This window comes from Bos indicus, chromosome 13, assembly GCF_029378745.1.
Source record: "Bos indicus isolate NIAB-ARS_2022 breed Sahiwal x Tharparkar chromosome 13, NIAB-ARS_B.indTharparkar_mat_pri_1.0, whole genome shotgun sequence".
NCBI lineage: Eukaryota > Metazoa > Chordata > Mammalia > Artiodactyla > Bovidae > Bos > Bos indicus.
In genome coordinates this window covers 54,681,850-54,700,291 of record NC_091772.1, presented here as the reverse complement: position 1 = coordinate 54,700,291, position 18,442 = coordinate 54,681,850, and the positions used below count along the sequence as shown (strand labels likewise).

The 18,442-nt window shown below is 54.6% G+C and overlaps 1 protein-coding gene across 1 annotated transcript in view; it reads left to right on the top strand.

The window, feature by feature from the left end:
• Positions 1-61: 61 nt before the first annotated feature.
• NTSR1 (neurotensin receptor 1) overlaps positions 62-18,442 on the top strand; it is a 51,943-nt gene continuing 33,562 nt past the window's right edge. Inside the window, exon 1 of the mRNA XM_070801322.1 lies at positions 62-1,225. Coding sequence (XP_070657423.1) covers positions 512-1,225 — 714 coding nt within the window. The 5' untranslated portion in view covers positions 62-511. The remainder of the gene's footprint in view (positions 1,226-18,442) is intronic.

The following is an 18,442-nucleotide window of genomic DNA, read 5'->3' as shown; positions in this document are numbered from 1 at the left end:
CCCCCCCAGCGCCCCCCACGGCTGGGCGCGCCCGTCGCCGCCGGCTCAGTGGAGGCGCAGAGCTCCGGAGGGCGCTGGCGCTGCGGGAGGTGCGCGGAGCGAGGTGCGCGGAGAGCGCGAGCGAGAAGAGAGCGCGCCGGGCGTGCGCTCCGCTCGGCTCCACAGGCTTTCCTCGCGCAGCCCAAGCCCTAGCCGGCCGGGCGCTCTCCGTGAGAACCGGTTCTGCCGCCCGGGGACCGGAGGAACCGTGGGATCGGGCATTCGGAGAAAGCTGGGAAAGCGCGGAGCCCGGAGGGAAGCTGCAGCCCCCAGTGAGTGCGAGCGCTGAGCGCGCCAGGCTGGCACGGACCGGGTTGGTGCTCTTCGGCTCGACGGCACACCCCCTCGGCCTCTCACGCCCACCCCTCGGGCTCCCTCTATTCTGTCCCTGCCTAAGACTCACCCACTCTCCCCCTGGCTTCCAGCCGCGGACCCGGGGAAGCGCAGCAGCACCCGGCCCCGCGCGCCCGACATGCGTCTCAACAGCTCGGCGCCCGGTCCCTGGGTCGGCCGGACCGGCGACCCGTTCACGCAGCCGCCGTCGGTGCTGGAGAGGGCGCTCCTGGCTCCGGGCTTGGGCAATGGCTCTGGCAACCTGTCGGAGTCCGTACCAGCGGCGCCCAGCAGCGACCTGGATGTGAACACGGACATTTATTCCAAGGTGCTGGTGACCATCGTGTACCTGGCGCTCTTCGTGGTGGGCACGGTGGGCAACTCCGTGACTGCCTTCACGCTGGCGCGCAAGAAATCGCTGCAGAACCTGCAGAGCACGGTGCACTACCATCTGGGCAGCCTGGCACTGTCCGACCTGCTCATCTTGCTGCTGGCCATGCCTGTGGAGCTGTACAACTTCATCTGGGTGCACCACCCCTGGGCCTTCGGTGACGCCGTGTGCCGCGGCTACTACTTCCTTCGCGACGCCTGCACCTACGCCACCGCCCTCAATGTGGCCAGCCTGAGCGTGGAACGCTACCTGGCCATCTGCCACCCCTTCAAGGCCAAGACCCTCATGTCCCGCAGCCGCACCAAGAAGTTCATCAGTGCCGTCTGGCTGGCCTCCGGCCTCCTGGCCGTGCCTATGCTCTTCACCATGGGCCAGCAGAACCGCAGCGCCGACGGCCAGCACCCGGGCGGCCTGGTGTGCACACCCATCGTGGGCACCGCCACAGTCAAGGTCGTCATCCAGGTGAGCAGCCTCTTCTGGGGGGCAGGGGCAGGAGTCAGAGGCCACCAGACCGGGATCTCCCCTGGGAGCAAGGGTCCAAGGCGGACCCTCAGGGAAGCCTCAGTGCCTCATCCCAGAAGTAGTTTCCTGTCTGTGTGTCCTCTGGGTACAGGAAGTTGGAGAAAATTTCATGTCCCAAAGAAACTGTATTCCTATGAAGCTGGGAATGAGTCGGGATGGGGGAGGAGCAGGGGACTCGAGAGCAGCCTGATCCCCGGCTTCTTCCCACCTTTCACTCCAGGGCTGCCAGGCCTCAGCCCTACTTATTTCATCGCCTCCTTCCACCAAAGGGGCTGGAAGCCCAGATTACCGACCTCCCTCGAGCAGAGGCTCTGTGGATGGGCCTCAGCTGTCCCCAGAGCCCCTGCGGTGTAAGGCAAATGTGTGTGCTGGTGTCCTCCTCTTTCCAGAGAGGGTCCCTTCCATCAGCTTCTCGAAAGGCTTTGTGCTTCCCACAGGTGTGGTCCCTCTCCTCTACAACAGAACCCCTATCCCAGACTGCTCCCCCAGTGTCTTCTGGCCTGATGCTGTCTTGGGCCGGTTCCTTAGTTTAGTCTCAGTTTTCCCATCTGTGAAATGGGGCAATCACAGCCCTGGTCTCAGAAGGTACAGGATTCAAGAGAGAGGGTATGGGAAGCCCTTGTCTGGCTCCTGGTGGGTAGAAGTAGTCAGAGGTGCTGTCCCTGGTGGTGGTGGTGATGTTGTTTCTGCTGGAAAATCCTAAGGTATCGGGCCTGGTGGCAGATTGGAGGGCCTGCAGTCGGGTGACCAATGCCCTTGGAGGGTCTGGGTGAAGCATGTGGGGACCCAGGTTGGAGACCTCCCTGGACATTGGCTCAGCCAGGCAGGGGGATTCCAGCCCCAGGGAGAAGGCTTCTCAGGCAGGGCCCTGGCCTGGGAGCAGGGTGTCCACCAGAGCAAGTCAGGGAAGAGATACCACCTGGAATGGCATGGTGGCCTCAGGATGTGGGTAGCCATGAAAGGGCGGGGGCTCCCTCCACCCCAGAGTGGGATGGGAAAAGAGGGTCTGGGCTGAGCCAGGTTGGGGTGGGAGTCCAGAGAGACTGGCTGTCCTGTCTGGCTATCCTTTCACACCCAAGTCATCAATAGCTTCTCAGCAGAACCCATGCTGCTGCCTCTGAGTATGACAGGGGTGCCAGGCTCAAGGAGCTGGCATGCTTGGGGGTGGGGAAAGTGCCATCTGCATGTCTATCCTGGGCTGCAACTGGCCCTCCACAGGCTACTACCGAGATGGAGCCAGTGGGCAGAATTAAGCTCCAGACTCCTCGCCTGCCCTGGCTCCAGGTATTCCTGTGCAGAAGGGCCCCCCGGCAGCCACGTGTAGCAGGAAGATGAGTCACAGGCTGCAGGCAGGAGCAACCAGGGTGCGTGTGGTGACAGAGTGGGAATTACCTTCCGGCTTCCTCTGGGGTCTTGTGGGCTGTGCTGGGGCTGGGGAGTTGGGACACAGCAGCCACGACACCTGGCTGTGAAGGTGGGGCAGGTCAGTCATGCCCACCCAGGAGATGCTCCCCTGAGACCCCTGCCCCCTTGGACCCCTGTGGGCTGGGCCAGGAGCAGCTGGGGGTCAGACCATCAAGAAAACACAGCCACAGAGGGAACCCCCCTCAAGCACCCTCACCCTCTGTTAGTGCCACATGGTCAGATACCCCAGGAACTTGGCTTGGCTTCCCAAAGGGCCCTCCCTGAATCCTTTTGGTGGGAGGCTGCCATGCTGATGTGGCCTGGGCTGTGTCCTGGTCACTTGTCCACTAGGCAAGTGTCTGTGGAGCTGGCTCTACAGAAGGACCGCATCTGTGGCCGCAGCTGTAGCACTGCTGAGCATTTACTCAGCACTTGCTGGCTCCGGAGTTTCCATTTTTCTTTAATGGCCTCGGCCATATGCTCAAGAAAGACTGATGGGCCAGTTATTAGAGGCGCACTTATTTCTGACACCGACCACTCCCGCGAGGCTCCGGGCTCCTGGGTGCTGCTCCATGTGCCTGAAGGAACATTCCTCATGGAGAAGCTCAGCCCTGGCCTTGCCCCCTCCCCCCTTGTCCCTCTGCGCCATCCACTGTCCCAGGAGAGGTTCCCAGGGGATTTTATGTTCCCCACATGGGCTTCTGGGCCACTTGGCAAATCCGGGCCAATGTCCACTGTTTTAAACAGTGACATCTATGCAGAGAGGGGGTGGGCACCTGTATCCATGTGTCTCCCTCTCATGGGCTATGTTGGGAAGTGTGGAGAGGTGGGCCAATCAAAACAACCACTCTTTCCAAAACTGGGGCCCCCTCCCAGCCCGAGTGTCTCCCACCAGTTGTGTCAGCCCTCCACCCCGTGAGGTTCCATCCTGGACACTTGCAATCAGAAGTAGCGTTTAGAAATGAGGTGCTTCGATGATGAGATTTCTGAGCAACTTGGAGCTGTCATTGCTGGAGTTTTCTGAGTGTGTGGTTGGAGTGGACAAGGTGAGAGGAGCTCATGGTGAGGACAGGGCTTCCCGGGCCAGCAAAGGCCCTGGATCCTGGGCCCCTGGTCAACAGGGAAGCCTGGGAGGTGGAGCCTGAGGAGCCTGCCCCGTTGCCCTGGGACAGTCCAGCACCTCCCCAGGGCCCCAGAGGGGACTGGATTCAAACCTGCAGGGTAGTGGTATCTCCCTCCCCACTGCCACATCTCCATCCCCTAGTAAATCCTGTCTCCCCAATGCTGGGGAGGGGTAGGGGGAGGTGGATGTCCCCCTCCCGGGGCCTGCTGCTCTAGGAACAGGGATGGTGGGTATCTAGGAGGTGCCCCAGCTCAGAGCAGCCCCTCTGCATGCACGGTGCCCTTGGGGGGAGAATTAGGGGTCACAGGGCATGTGTACCTTTGTTAGAGATCCACTCCCCGCTCACAAGGCCACATTAAAACAGCCTCCCCTGGAATCACCCTTCAGACCTGCATCAGCATGGGGAGGGCTCTGGGTCATCACTTCATTGTTACCGTTTTCCAGGACCTGTGGCCCTGACAGCAGCTGTGAGGCTGGGGGCGATGGGGGTGGTGATGGGGTACCCCTGTAATCTGCCTTCGCAGTTGGCCTCTTTCACATTCAGTGCCAGCAGCATTGCTCCTCATGATGGGCTGGGCCCAGCTTCAGAAGGGGCAGCCGGCCCTGGGTGTGGCTTGTACGGGAGGGGCTCATGTCCATGGGCACATCGACTCTGGGCAGCCTCCTGAGCACCGAGGCCATTAAAGTCTGACGTGATCTGTGGAGGCAGAGGCCGCCAAGACCTGTCTCCACAAAGTGGAAGAAAATTGGTTCCAATAAAATCAGGCCATGGATCATTTTCTCGGTGTTTCTATCCTGTGCCACCAGCTGCGCTGTGCCCTCTCCCCCTGCCCCCATCCATCCACCTGTTCGCTCCTCTTTCATCCATCGATCTCCCATTCCTCCACCTGCAGCCAGCTCACCTCGGTGATGCTGACACTTGTGGCTGAAGTTTGGCGAGTCACGGGGCCCCAGGAGAGTGATGCTATGTTAGGGAAACAGGCACCCAAGATTGGTGCCTCCTGCTGGACTCACTGCCCAGAATTCAGCTCCTCCCCCAGAAACATCTGCCCAGCACTCACAACATGCCGGGTCATGGAAGTTCAGGGCAGGCCAAGGGGCTCTCCTGTATTAAGGGGATTGAAGACGTAGCCCCTGAGCACCAGGCTGGGTTTCCCATCAGACCCAGGTGCAGAAAGGATGCTGCTGCTGAGACAGTAGGGGTGCAGTCCTGGGTTCACTAGTGATGTCCCAGCATGCAGTGGGACTTCTTGGTTTGGCGACTGTGCTATGGTTCTGTACAAGGACAGAGTCTGGGGCAGCGAGTGGGGCAGGGACCCCCATGAGCAGTCATCCCAGGAGACACCCCCGCAGCTCGGGTGTCCTGCTTGGGGACTGCAGCCCATCCCTCGTGTCCAAAGTCTCAGCTCAGGGGGACCAGGACTCTAGCCGTGAGCTTTGGTGCCAGCACGGTACACTCGCCTATTGGCCCCAGCAGGACAGTTGTGCTGGGTGGGGCAGGGCCTGTGAGGGGAGGAGAGTGTCAACATACTCAGGTGGTTGGAGGCCTCCATCGCACCACCAGAGAAGCAGCCAGGCTTCCATCTGGTTATCTGATGGCTTGTGTTTCAAGAGGGAGAGGAATCACAGGCCTTTGTTCCTTTTTTTCTGTTCCAGTGAAACACACATAATGTGAAATTTACCACTTTCTCCGGCTTTAAAGGACCACCACCCCACCAGTGGGGACTTCCCCACTGTCCCTGAGGGAGAATGCGTCCCCACTGGACACCAGCTGCCCCTGCCCCCAGCCCCGACTGTGTGTCTAGGGTTTGGCTGCTCCAGGCCCCTGTCAGACGGGATTTCCAGCCTGCCTTAATCTCTAAGATGTGGTGAAGATGTGGTGGTCACGAGTGAATGCACCGTGCCAAGGAAGGAAGCCAGTCTCAAAAGGTTCCAACTGTATGATTCCAGTCATGTGACTTTCTGGAAGGAAAGTGACGGGCACAGGGCAGGGAGGGATATTGGCAGTAGGCAATGCATGTTCTGTGTCTTGTGGGTGCTGCCAGCTCTGTGATGGAGCATTATCAAAACTCACAGGGCTTAGATAAAGGATGATTTCCTTGAATAGACACTGTTTCCATGAGTCCCTCAGAGGTTAAAGGCCAAGTCCATGGCCTCACCCTGTGAAGGCAGTTTGGGTGCCAGGTCCTCTTGGGGGGTGGGGGGTGCCTTTGGGCAGGAAAGTACCAAAGGGTCTGAGGGTCATTTCTGGGGAACTCAAATTCCCCAGGCAGCTGCTCGTCCTACCCACCCCCCATCACCCCAGGAGCCAGGCAGATGCTCAGCCCTCTGGGGGGGACCATGGTACCAAGCTCATAGCTGTGGGGGCTGCCTGCTCCCCAAGATCCCTGCTCTAACCTGGCAGTGCCCTGGCATTGAACCTGGCCACCACCATCCCCAGTGACAGGGCAGCCCCCCAAAGGAAGCAGCCAGGCTCCTTGGGCCCTGAGAGAGAATTGAGGCCCAGAGAGGGTGGGGCGTCCAAGCCAGGCCCACACCTGCCCTGTCTTTCTGCTCCCACAAGGGGCCTAGATGGACTGCCGGTGTGCTATGACCCCTGCCCCCTTTGGGGATGTCACATACATGCACCTGTGGGGGTGGCTCCATCCCCCTTGGCTAGAGCCAGAGGGGGAGAGGGCCAGGGAGCCAGGTGGAGCTGGGCCAGTGCACCCAAGCTGCTAGGGAGGGGGTCTTTTGGGATTCTTGTCTTTGGCAGCCCAGGATCTAAGGTTAAGTGCCAACTTCTCCACTGACCAGCTGCAGGGCCAGGCTACAGATGTGACTTTCTGTGGCTCGGTTTCCTCAATTACCAGCTGGAGGTGGCAATTACTCTGTGGTCCAGGAGCAATGGGGCTGAGGCACCCCATGCAGCACAGGTGGCTTCAAGGAGAGACAGGTTCTCTGATTTGCACCTTTAGGGGCAACAAGAGCCTCCTGCCCCCAAGAAGGCTCCCCTGCCCAGAGCTGGGAGCTGATCCCACGGTCACACCCAGTCCCAACTCGGGGTCTGTATGCACACATCAGGATCCTGCAGGAGATCCCAGAAACTCCCGAGCCTGGCGTTGTTCTCATACCTGTAGGGTCAGGGACCAGACTGAGCATCTGTCCAGCTCCCCCGAAAAGCCTTCACTGCCCGAGGGCCCCTGAGCCAGGAATCTGCAGCACCATGTGCTTGAAGAATCCCCATCTGTCTTCTGTGATGACACCTCCCCCTTCACCCCCTTCCACACCCCCTCACCCAGCACCACATGCCAAACACAGAGGGTCCTATGGGGAATCTCCCCAAAAGGTGTGCATCTCAGCAGAGAAGACAGAGAAGTGGCAACACAAATAAGTGCAAGTGAACAGGAGAGGCAGTAGGGCTGTGATCTTAGGTAAGGGCGGGTATTACAGCATCTGGGGAAGAAGGTTCCAGAGCTGGAACAGCAGGTACATGGCACCTGCTGGGGTGACATGGCCAGAGCAGGGGAGCCCAGGGCAGGGCAACAAGTGATGAGTGATCATGGAGGACACAATTCAGTTCAGTTCAGTTGCTCAGTCCTGTCCGACTCTTTGTGACCCCATGGACTGCAACACGCCAGGCCTCCCTGTCCATCACCAACTCCTAGAGTTTACCCAAACTCATGTCCACTGAGTCGGTGATGCCATCCAACCATCTCATCCTCTGTCATCCCCTTCTCCTCCTGCCTTCAATCTTTCCCAACATCAGGGTTTTTCCAAATGAATCAGTTCTTCACATCAAGTGGCCAAAGTACTGGAGTTTCAACTTCAGCCTCAATCCTTCTGATGAATATTCAGGACTAATTCCCTTTAGGATGGACTGGTTGGATCTCCTTGCAGTCCAAGGGACTCTCAAGTGTCTTCTCCAACACCACAGTTCAAAAGAATCATTTCTTCAGTGCTCAGCTTTCTTCACAGTCCAACTCTCACATCCATACATGACTACTGGAAAAACCATAGCTTTGAGGACACAGGACATCCTTTATCCTGGGAAAATGGGCCCCTCAGAGACTCTAGCAAGAGGCCATGTGGCTTACACTTCAGACAACCATTCTCCCTGCCTCTTTGACACAGTGGGGACTCAGGAGGATGGTTAGGAAGTCCACGTGCATGATCAAGATGACCCAGACCAGGCCGCTTTCGGAGAAGGTGGAAAAATGATCAGATACTAGATCTATTTGTCTTCTTTCTTAGGCTTAAGTTTATATCCAGGCTTCCCTGGTGACTCAGATGGTAAAGAATCCACCTGCAATGCGGGAGACCTGGGTTCATTCCCTGGGTTGGGAAGATCCCCTGGAGAAGGGAATGGCAACCAATTCCAGTATTCTTGCCTGGAGAATTCCATGGACCAAGGAGCCTGGTGGGCTGCAGTCCATGGGGTTGTAAAGAGTTGGACAGGACTGAGCAACTAACACTAAAGTTTACACCCAGTAAAAATCATTTGCCTTTGTTTACATCCATGACTTCTGACAAATACAGAGAAGCCTGTAACCACTGGCTCCAAAGATAGAGCCCAGTTCTGTCACACAAAGGAGTCTCTGCAACCCACTGCCCTCAACCTCCCCTCTGATGCCAGGTAAATTGAGCCTGTGAGTCTGGCTTTCTTAGAGCAGGCAATGCCTGAGGTTCACTCGCGCCATCGCCTGTGTCAGTAGCGTGTTCCTTTTGTGTGTGGAGGAGTACTCTACTGCACAGATGCTCCACCACGTGCTCACCGCTCACTGTTGGAAGGACTTTTGGGTGGTTTCTGGTTTTGAGCGATTATGAATAAACCTGCTGCAAATATTCATGTGCAGGCCAATGTGTGAACACATGCTTTCATTTTTCTCATGTAGGCATGAGAGTCAGATTTCTGGGTCACACAGGAAGTGTGTTTAACTTTGGAAGAAGCTGCCAGACCTTCCACAGTGGATGTGCCATGTTGACCATCCACTAGCAACGTGGTGGAAAGACAGTTCTCTGCGTCCTGGCCAGCACCCGGCACTGTCGGTGTCTGGTTTATTTGTTTTTCTGCTTTTCATTTATCCATTTTGTAGGTGTGTAGTGGTATCTTGCTGGGGTTTTAACTTGCATTTCCTTGATGACTCATGATATTAAGCATCTTTTCCAGCAGTTATGTGACATCTGTGTATCTTCTTTGGAAAAGTGTCTGTTCCTGTAGTTTGCTTATTAAAAAAAAAAAAAAAAATATATATATATATATATATAGGCTGTGCTGACTCTTAGGTGTGGCATGCAGAATCTTTAGTTGTGAACTCTTAGCTGTGGCATGTGGGATCTAGTTCCCTGACCAGGGATTGAACCTGCCCGCTCTGCATTGGGAGCACAGAATCTTAGCCACTCGATCACCTGGGAAGTCCCTGGCTATTTTTAAATTGGGTTGTTTTCTTTTTTAAGATGTTTATTTATTTATTTGGTTGCACTGGGTCTTGGTTACGGCATGTGGAATCTTTTGATGTGATGCTAGGGCTTAGTTGCTCCACTGCATATGGGATCTTGGTTTCCCAACCAGGGATTGAATCTGCATCCCCCCACCTAGGAAGGTGGATTCTTAACTACTGGACCACCAGGGAAGTCCTGGGTTGTTTGTTTTCTTATCATTGACCTTTGAGAGTTTTAAATATATATTCTGCATCTAAGTCTTTTGTGAGATGTGATTTGCAAATATTTTCTCCCCTTCTGTGGCTTGTCTTTGAATTTTCCTAATGTTGCAGGTCACAGAGCAAAAGGTTGGAATTTTGATAAAACCTAACTTATCAAAATTTTTAGTGGCTTATGCAAGGTCACAAAGCTGTTTTTCTTTTTTTTTTTTTTAATCTTCTGGAATCTGTATAGTTCTGTGTTTTACACTTTTAGGCTTATGATCCATTTTGAGTTAATTTCTCTATAGAATGTGAGATATAGGTAATTTTTGTATATACTTACCCAAATGATCAATACCATTTGTGAAAGGATGATCTTTTCTCCTTTGGAGTTTTCTTGTACCTTAATAAAACTCATCTGACCTTGTGTTTGGGGCTAAATCCAGACCGTCATGTGTCCCTTCAGTCTTTGTGCCTGTTCCACCCCCAGTCCCACATTCCCGTCACCACAGCTTTATAGGAAGTCTTTCAAGTAGCACAAGTGCGCCAACCTTGTTCTTTTCCAAAAGCGTTTTGGCTACTCTAGTTCCTCTGCTTTTTAACATAAATTTTAGAATCAGACTTTCAGTATCTACAAAAAAGCCTGCAGGGGTTCCAGTTGGGATTGTGTTCCTCTATACTAATAGATCTACGTGGGGAGACTTGACATCTTAATACTGAGCCTTCCGATCCATATGCAAGGTGCATCACTGTATTTATTTAGGTCTTTGATTTTTTTCAATGGTAGTAGATTTCAGCATACAGATCCTACACATATTTTGTTATGTTTATATCTAATTATTCATGTTTGGGGAATTATATATATATGTGTGTGTGTGTGTGTGTGTGTACTTAAAAAATTTTTCTATTTCCTATTTTTTGCAGCTAAGATATATAAATGTGATTGATTTTTAGTTATTGGCCTTATATCTTACAACCATGATAAGTATACTTATTAATTCTAGAAATCCCTCTGTACTTTCCCTGGGATTTTTTATGTCAACAGAGATGTTGTTTAAGAATAGAGGAAGTTTTATTTCATCCCTTCCAAATCTTTAATTTCCTTTTCTTGCCTTATTGGTCTAGCTACAACTTCTAGTATGATATTTAATAGGGATGGAGGAGAAAGTTTCCCTGCCTTGCTACTGATCTTAGAGAGGAAGTCTTTAGTATTTATAATTAAGTTTGAGGGCTTCCCTGGTGGCTCAGATGGTAAATAATCCACCTGCAATGCAGCAGACCTGAGTTCAATTTCTGGGTCAGAAAGGTCCCCTAGAGAAGGGAATGGCTACCCACTCCAGTATTCTTTCCTAGAGAATTCCATGGACAGAGAAGCCTGGTGGGCTACAGTCCATGGAGTTACAAAGAGTCAGACACAACTAAGGGACTAATATGAGAGTTTTAGTTTAAATTTTTAGTAATTTTTTTTTAATCAGATGAAGAAAGTTGCCTTCTATGCCTTGTTTGCTGAGAGTTTTATCACAAATGGCTGTTGGGTTTGTCTAATCCTTTGCTTCATGTGTAGGCTTGGTTTACACCTCATCAGTGAAAGCCTCCTACACTGGGAGGACTTGTGACTGGACTCAGTCTCTTTTGAGGATGTTGTCCGTTTGATTTTTGGCTTGGTTAGGGTGGGTCTAGACTTTAGGGCATGGTCCTTATTCCTAAGGTGTGGACTTGCTGGCATCTCAGTGGGATGCTTAGTGTGTGAGGAAGACTTCTCTCCCTTCCAGCTCAGCCAGGATACCAGCCACCCTCCCATAAGCCCATCAAGGTCACAGTGTGTGCACACAGCCCAGCCAGCCCAGAACCTATGAGAGACTCCCGTGGGCTTCTGAGGACCCCACCATGCAGGTCCCCCTCCCAGCACCCGAATCTGCAGATTAAAGCCACTCCTGCAGCCCCAAGCTCTGAATTCTGCCTCATCAACTGGAGTAGCCAAGCTCTGCTCAGACCCCAGCTCCTGCTGTCACAACGAGGAAAGTGTCCCCAAATAGAGCACTGGGTGACAGCAGACCCCACCTTGTTACTTTCCTGCTCTCTGGAGCCATGGTTGTGCACTGTGGTTTGTCTTGTGTCTGAAAACAATCGCCTGACAAATTGTGTACAATTTTGTAGTTGTTTATGACAGGCGAGCTTGTCCAGTGCCCCAAGTAGAAATCATCTGTGGATTTTAAACATTGCCTACTTTCAAAAATATCTCAGGCAGCTTATGATAAAAGACTTAGTTCAAAGGGATTATTAAAACAATGTAGCAAAAGAATACATAAAAAGAAACATTGTTATCCTAGAAACATAAAGTGGAAGACAGCCCCAGTGTTTGAGTAAATTTCGTACTGAGGCTTATGAAAAAGTGCAACATTATTTGGACTTAAACATTTTTAGCTCTTTGTCTTAAAAGGTGGGTTTATTGTAAATTTCAATAACTCTCTGAGGACACATCTAAAGGTTAAGAGCATTCTTTAGTGAGTGACTCAAAGAGAGTTCCTCTGTTTGAAGAAACACGCCACTTCCAATGTCCTGAAGTTCAGAGAGTCCTTGGGGTTGTTTGGAATCGTCCCTGTTCAGAAATTATGAAGTTGTGAGAGCTCACAGCAGGCCGTGGGGTACTGTCACCCGGAGCATCGTTTCCTAGTTGTTTGGCAGGACTGCAAACCTCCAGCTCCCAAGGGTTGGGAGGGAGTGAAAGTGCATCTGGATCATGTCACTGGGGAGCCCTGTCTGTCCAGTCATCCAGGACACACTGGCTTGGAGCCCATATCGAACACTTGCTCTTTTGTGACTCAGTCCACTTCAGGCTCTGTGCCCAGCAGGATATGCATGGTCGGAAGCGCTGTCCAGGGTCACTATTTATTGCCGGGGACAAGGGAGAAGCAGTTACATCTGTGCTGACCCATCTCCCAGGCTCTGCTGATCTGGACAGACCAGCTGCTCCTGTTGCCGCCAGCCCCACCTGGGGACCCTTAAGAGGAAGGTGTGTCAGGCGGGGGCAGAGATCTCTCTATCCCCAGGACCCCCAGGCAGTCCTGGGGGCCCCCTCTGGACTGTCATCAATGTGGGGAACCCCGTGACATCATCCCTTTGTTCTTCCCACCCCAGGGGTGGGCCTGGGGCAGGTAGGGCCAAGTTGAAGTTGAGCACCCCCTGGTGATCTCCCAGTGGTCTGCCTATCTCCCCGGACAGCAGGTCAGGAGCTCAGGCACCAGCATCCAGGGAAGGAGGTCAGATGGAGAGCCCCATGAGCAAGGGATCAGGCAGCTGAGTCATGGCATGGCCCTTGCTGATGCCCTTATGGCTTCAGCTGGAGGCAGAAGGGAGTGCGGCTGGCCTGAAGGCCCCTCTGTCCCCACAGGCTGCTGCAATGCCTGGTACCAAATTCTCCCCAGCCCCACTGCCCACTCTGCTGAGGTGGACCTGAGCACCCCCAGGAGACATCTTCTCTGCCTAGGGCTGCCCGGGGTTTGGGGAGGAGGGGCAGATGGGGCACCTGCCACACCCAGGCCAGGGCTCAGTGGGGCTCAAGTCTCACGGGGGCCCAGAGAACAGTGGGCTCCTGGCGTGCTCAGAGGCCCAGAAGATTGGGAAAAAACACCAGCCAGCCACAGCGAGCTGGCAAGCAGACAGTGTACCCCAGCCAAGGCGAGCTGCTCTGCAACAGTAAGGCGCCTCTGAGCCCCCACCCTGTCACACTCGCCTGCAGACTCAACACAGATAATTGCAGGGCACCTAGACAGGGTTAACACCCGCTAAACTTCCTGCAATTCATTTTCCTGACGGCTTGTTTAAGAGACGCTGTCTTGTGTATTAAAAATACCTACTTTTATGTCAGAGCTGGAGAGCAGCTAGAAGGCGCTCAGAAAGCTTCCAGTTAAAACCACACAGGGTGGATCTTCACGTTTTGAAAAAGCTCTAACCCCAAACACTTTCTATGCATCTGCCTGTCACGGAAGCTGCGAGAACCTCACGGTCTCGTGAGCTGATGGTCCTGGGTTTGCAGCAACAGACCACAGAAATCCATTCTCCCAGAACTGGGAGGCTGGGCTCCCAAATCAGAGTGTGGGCAGAGCAGGCTCCCTCAGGGGCTCCCAGGGAGAGTCCTCCTGCTTCTTCCAGCTTCTGTGGTCCAGGCGTCCTGGGCTCATGGCACCTCTCTGCCATCTCTGCTTTCATCTTCTCATGACTTCTCCCCTGTGTCCACGTCACTCCTCTCTGGCTCTTTCTAAGGACATTTGTCACTGGATTTAGGGCCACCCCTATCCAAAGTAATCTCATCTTGAGATCCTTAACTGCATCCATGGAGACTCTTTTTCCAAATAAGGTCCCATTCACAGGATCCAGGGGTTAGGATGGGGGGCCACCAATAACCCCACTAGACCCCACTTGCAAGGGCAGAGACAGAAAGTGGGATCAGGGCCAACTCTCCTGGACAGAGGGCTGGCCCCTGTGTGCTGCCTGCCCAGGTCGTCTCAGCTCAGACCCGTGAGGGGCACCTGGGTGAATGCTGGAGCAGGAAGGGCTGAACGCAGACCTCACAGGCCTCCAGTGCAAGTGCCCAGCACAGTCCCAAGACCAGCCAGGATGGTGTCTCAGCAGATGAGATGCTCTCTGACCTCCCTGCAAGGACATGGCCCTGGGTGGGGTGGGGCTGGGGGAGGAAGAGGACACAGTTCAGGCAGGCCACAAATCCTCTTTCATAGATATTCTCATTTGACCCCCGTGGTGACCCTGTGAGGTTGGGACCACGAACACATGGGTTCTGTCACTGCTTTCTCCCTACGCCCCGCAGGCCTGGAATGAACAGGGCCTCCGAGGATGAGCCTCAGGATCCTCTACCAGGCTTGGCCAGTTGTTTTACCTGTTCACACCTTGTCAGGTAGCTCCACCTGTTCACACCTTGTCAGGTAGCTCCACCTGTTCACACCTTGTCAGGTAGCTCCACCTGTTCACACCTTGTCAGGTAGCTCTACCTGTTCACACCTTATCAGGTGGCTCCTTGGCTGAAAACTCTCACTGCCTGCTGGAGCGTGCTAACTTGTCCCAGCTTGGTCCTGTCTGACACTGTAATGAACCAAAGTTGAGCTCAGTTTGACTTGATGACCACGCACGAGCCTACAGTGAGGGACAGGTGCCTGTGACAGTCAAGGGGGTCAAATGTAGGGAGCCAGCCATGGCAAAGAGGTTATGGTGAGGTCTGTGGCTCCAGGGTCCATCCTTTCTGCTCCAAGCATGAAAACTTTAATACTTCTCTGGGGCCTCTGAACCTGGGTCAGAATCCATGCTGTCTCCACATGGCCATGTGAAGCCCAAGGGGACACATGTGCGGAACAAGCCTGGGTTTACTCCTGGGACTCAGCAGCCGAGATGGCTCTGCTGTGCGGGGTGGCCGGGAAGGGCAGGTGTGGATGCTGGGTCCCTGATCAGGAGGCTGTGCTGGCCCAAGGGTGAGCCAGAAAGGGGGTGCGGCAGTGAGGCCAGACTGTGGACAGTTTCCCAGCACCCTCCAACCCAGTGTCTGGGCACCCTCCCTACCCGCTAGGCTCCCTGACCTGGGCACAGGGGGGTTCCCAGTGGCTCTGCCTCAAGGCCCCCAATCCCTGCTCCATTCCCTGGGGCCCTAGTGGTCCCCTGAAGAGCCAAGAGCTCCCCTCCCTGTCTTGCCCCTGGGCTTGACCAGACAGAGAATGAAAGGAGCTGCCAGACAGTGGCCCAAGGGACGAGGTCACCAGCACCCCAATGACAAGGAGTGTCTGGTTGACATTTAAATCATTTGAGCCAATTCCAGCCCTTTCTAGGGGTGTTAATGGAGTCCTTCCCTGACCTTTTTCACTAAATCTCAAAAGGGATGGGGCACCCCCGGGTCAACTTCCCCCACACTCTCAGAAACTATGAGCTGGGGTCATGGTACAGGAACTATTTAGAATCCAGCACCAGCATGCCAGGACAGAAATAGATCTCCAGGGAGGCTCCGGTGTCCAAGAGCCAGTGGCTCAGGCTCCAGCTGCCTCGGGACTTCCACTGCTATTACCAATAAATTAAACTTGTTTTTGTTTCTCCTGCCCTGGAGAAATAGCCGCTGTCAGAGCATGGAATCCAGGAGGGCAGGCTCTCAATGAAGGAACGCCCGAAGGGGCCCCATGTGACCCTCTCCTCTACACTTTTTGCCCCTCTGGGAAATGGAGTTGGTCACCCCAGTTACTCACATGTGGGTCCCAGGAGCTCCTGACTGTCCCATGAAGTGTGGCCCCTGGAAGACAGGAACCCTCCACAGACATCATGGGGTTAGTCAGTTCACAGATCTGAGGTCAAGTGGCTCCATATCCACAAACAGTGAGGGTGCCCACAACCCAGGGGGTCTGCTCATCCATTACTACCACAGGAGAGATGGGTGCTGAATGATGCTTGTGACCCTCATCACTTCTGACAGCATTTGGGTGTCACATTGTTGCCTCTAGGGTTGCTTTGGAAACCAGATGCTGTGGTGCAGCCGATCGATCCCCTGGCTCCATCAAGAGGATGAAGGGGTGGGCGCTGGTGTTTGTGAGCACTATCAGGAAGGAGAGGGCTTAGTGTCACCCAGGCTCAATGGTCACACAGGCGCTGGGTGTTCCTGGAGTCCCAGAGAGAGACTGTCTCGTTCCAACCAGAAGAGTTATCTCCTGAAGCCAGGTCAGGTCATGTCGAGCCCCCACAAGAGCCCACGCAGGCCCCTTCAGCCCGGAGTCAGGTGCAGGGCCTCTGTGCACACATGTCCCCATCTCCCCAAAGACTTGTCACCTAGGGCTCACTCTCTCTCTCTCTGCAGCTCCCTCTGCCCTCTGCTGCACCCAGCATGGCACCTGAGCCTGTGGGCACAGTCCCTGAATCTCCATGAGTCTGGAGCAGCAAGGCTGGGAGGGCAAGGGGATCACAGGGACCCCAGCCCAGAGTTTGCCGGGAACAGGTGGGTTCAAGTGCCGGAGTGCGGCAAGGCACAAACAGCTTGTCTCTGCCCCTGAACATAAACACAGCTGTCACCACCTGGAACACAGTTTTCTTCCCTGTGATAGGGCCCATCCAGCAAGCAGGTTGGAGCCAGCTTCTTTCCACAAGCCTGCCGGCACTCAGCAAAGCAGCTCTGGGCAGCAGCTCCAAGCCCCTGGCTAGCAACCAGGTGACTCCAGCAGGCTGCACAGATGGGGCAGCTGGACAGAATTTCTACAAGGACGTGTCCAGGGCAGCTGGAGGGTGCACCTCGGCTGGAAGAGGTGGACCCTGGACCAGTCATCGTATCTGGTTGAAAGCTCAAATGGCTCCTGGATGTTAGGAATCCAGGCAAATAGCCTGGGCAGACCTTGGTCAGCAGGAGCTTCCTGAGGGCCAGCAGGGAACTGAGGCACTGCCCAGGGACCTGCCCTGTTTCCTCTGAGTTTCCCCTGGTCCTTCCTGGAGTCTGGGGGGAAATGTTGACTCACACTGGCCAGGCTTCGCTCCTGCTTGAGAGCAGACAAAGCGGGCCACAGGACAGAGCAGCTGGGTGCCACACCCTTGGCCCCCCAGTGCTGCGACCGACTCGGGGCCAACCCTGCCCCAAGCGCCCTACACTTCTCACCCTCTGTCAGAGCAGACAGTGCCAGGCCAGTCAGAGTTCTAAGATTGCCCAAACTCTATGGCTCATTCAGGCCCCAAACAGCGCCATTTGGGCTCTTTACAGCCCTCCCAGGACTCCCTATGAGGACAAGGAAGACTGACATTGACTTTCAAGCAATGTCAGCTTCCCGAAGCAGGGAGGGCTTCCTGGAGGGAGGGCTTCCTGGAGGGAGGGCTTCCTGGAGGAAGGACCAACAGGCTTTCAGGTCTGGGGAAGTGGGTGATTGCTCCCCCCAGATTTTCTGAGCATCTGAGTTTTGACCCAGTAGGACAGAGTCTCGGGCTCCTTGACTGTGATGTCCTCACCTCCCGCCACTGTTCAGCAGGGCCCCAGGGCTGTCTCATGCATGAAGCTCTCCACCCCGTAATCTCACAGCTCCTGTGCCGACCTCGGGCTCCACTCCTCCCTGAGTAACGAAGGTGGAGTCCAATAAGGCATCCCTGACTCCCCGACATCTGGCTTGGTTGGCAAACTGCCAGCTTTCCTCTGGGGGCAGACAGACAGACGGATGCTCAAGGCAGGAGTACGCAAAGCTTCCATTCAACCCCAGCTTTGCTCTTGCGGGTTTTTATGTTTGGTTCTAAAAACGGCAGAGGGCTCATTTCTCAACTTCCCCTTTGCAAAGCTGTTTCTATTCCAGTGAAAATTGAATGCATTGGTGGTTTTAATTGCTGGCCAGTCCCTGGACCCATTTCCACTTGGGCTGGACCAGAGCTCTGCAGAAGGTAGGTGTGCACAGTGAAAGTTTATTTCTGTGTGCGTGTCTCGCTCACAAAGAGAAAGAAGAGAAGAACCATCCACGAAGGGTGAGCGTGCCGACTGGAAGGCGGGGCTTTCTCTGCCAAGCAGATTGCAAGGCAGTCGTGTTTGTGAGACAAACACCTGTTCCTCATTCAGAACAGAGGCATGTCCCCCAGGCCCACCTGGACAGGCCAGCAGATGCTTGGGCCGGGCACTGGCAGCTGTACCCACAGTCCCCACAGCAGGGCCCGGGGCTCAGGATGCAGATGCCTCTCAGCAGAGAACTTTGGGTAGATTTTATTCTGAGGGCACTGGGGACTGGAATTGGAGAGGGGGCCTGTCTCCCCTCTCCTAACTGCAGTAACAGAGATGCTATCTGGTCATCATCCTTCCATGCCTGGGAGCTCTTGGCCAGCAGGAAGCTCTCCATGGCCTTTCCCAGGCTGCAGTCCATGGACTCCTCCAGGCCAGTTTCTCTGCTCTGCCCACCACCCCAGGATGGCCCAGTCAGGAAGCGTTAGGTCCCTGGAGACACAGGCATGGCAGGCAAGGGGCTCAGGAGAAGTCCAGCCTCAGCCCCTCTCACCGGAATCTGAGCCATC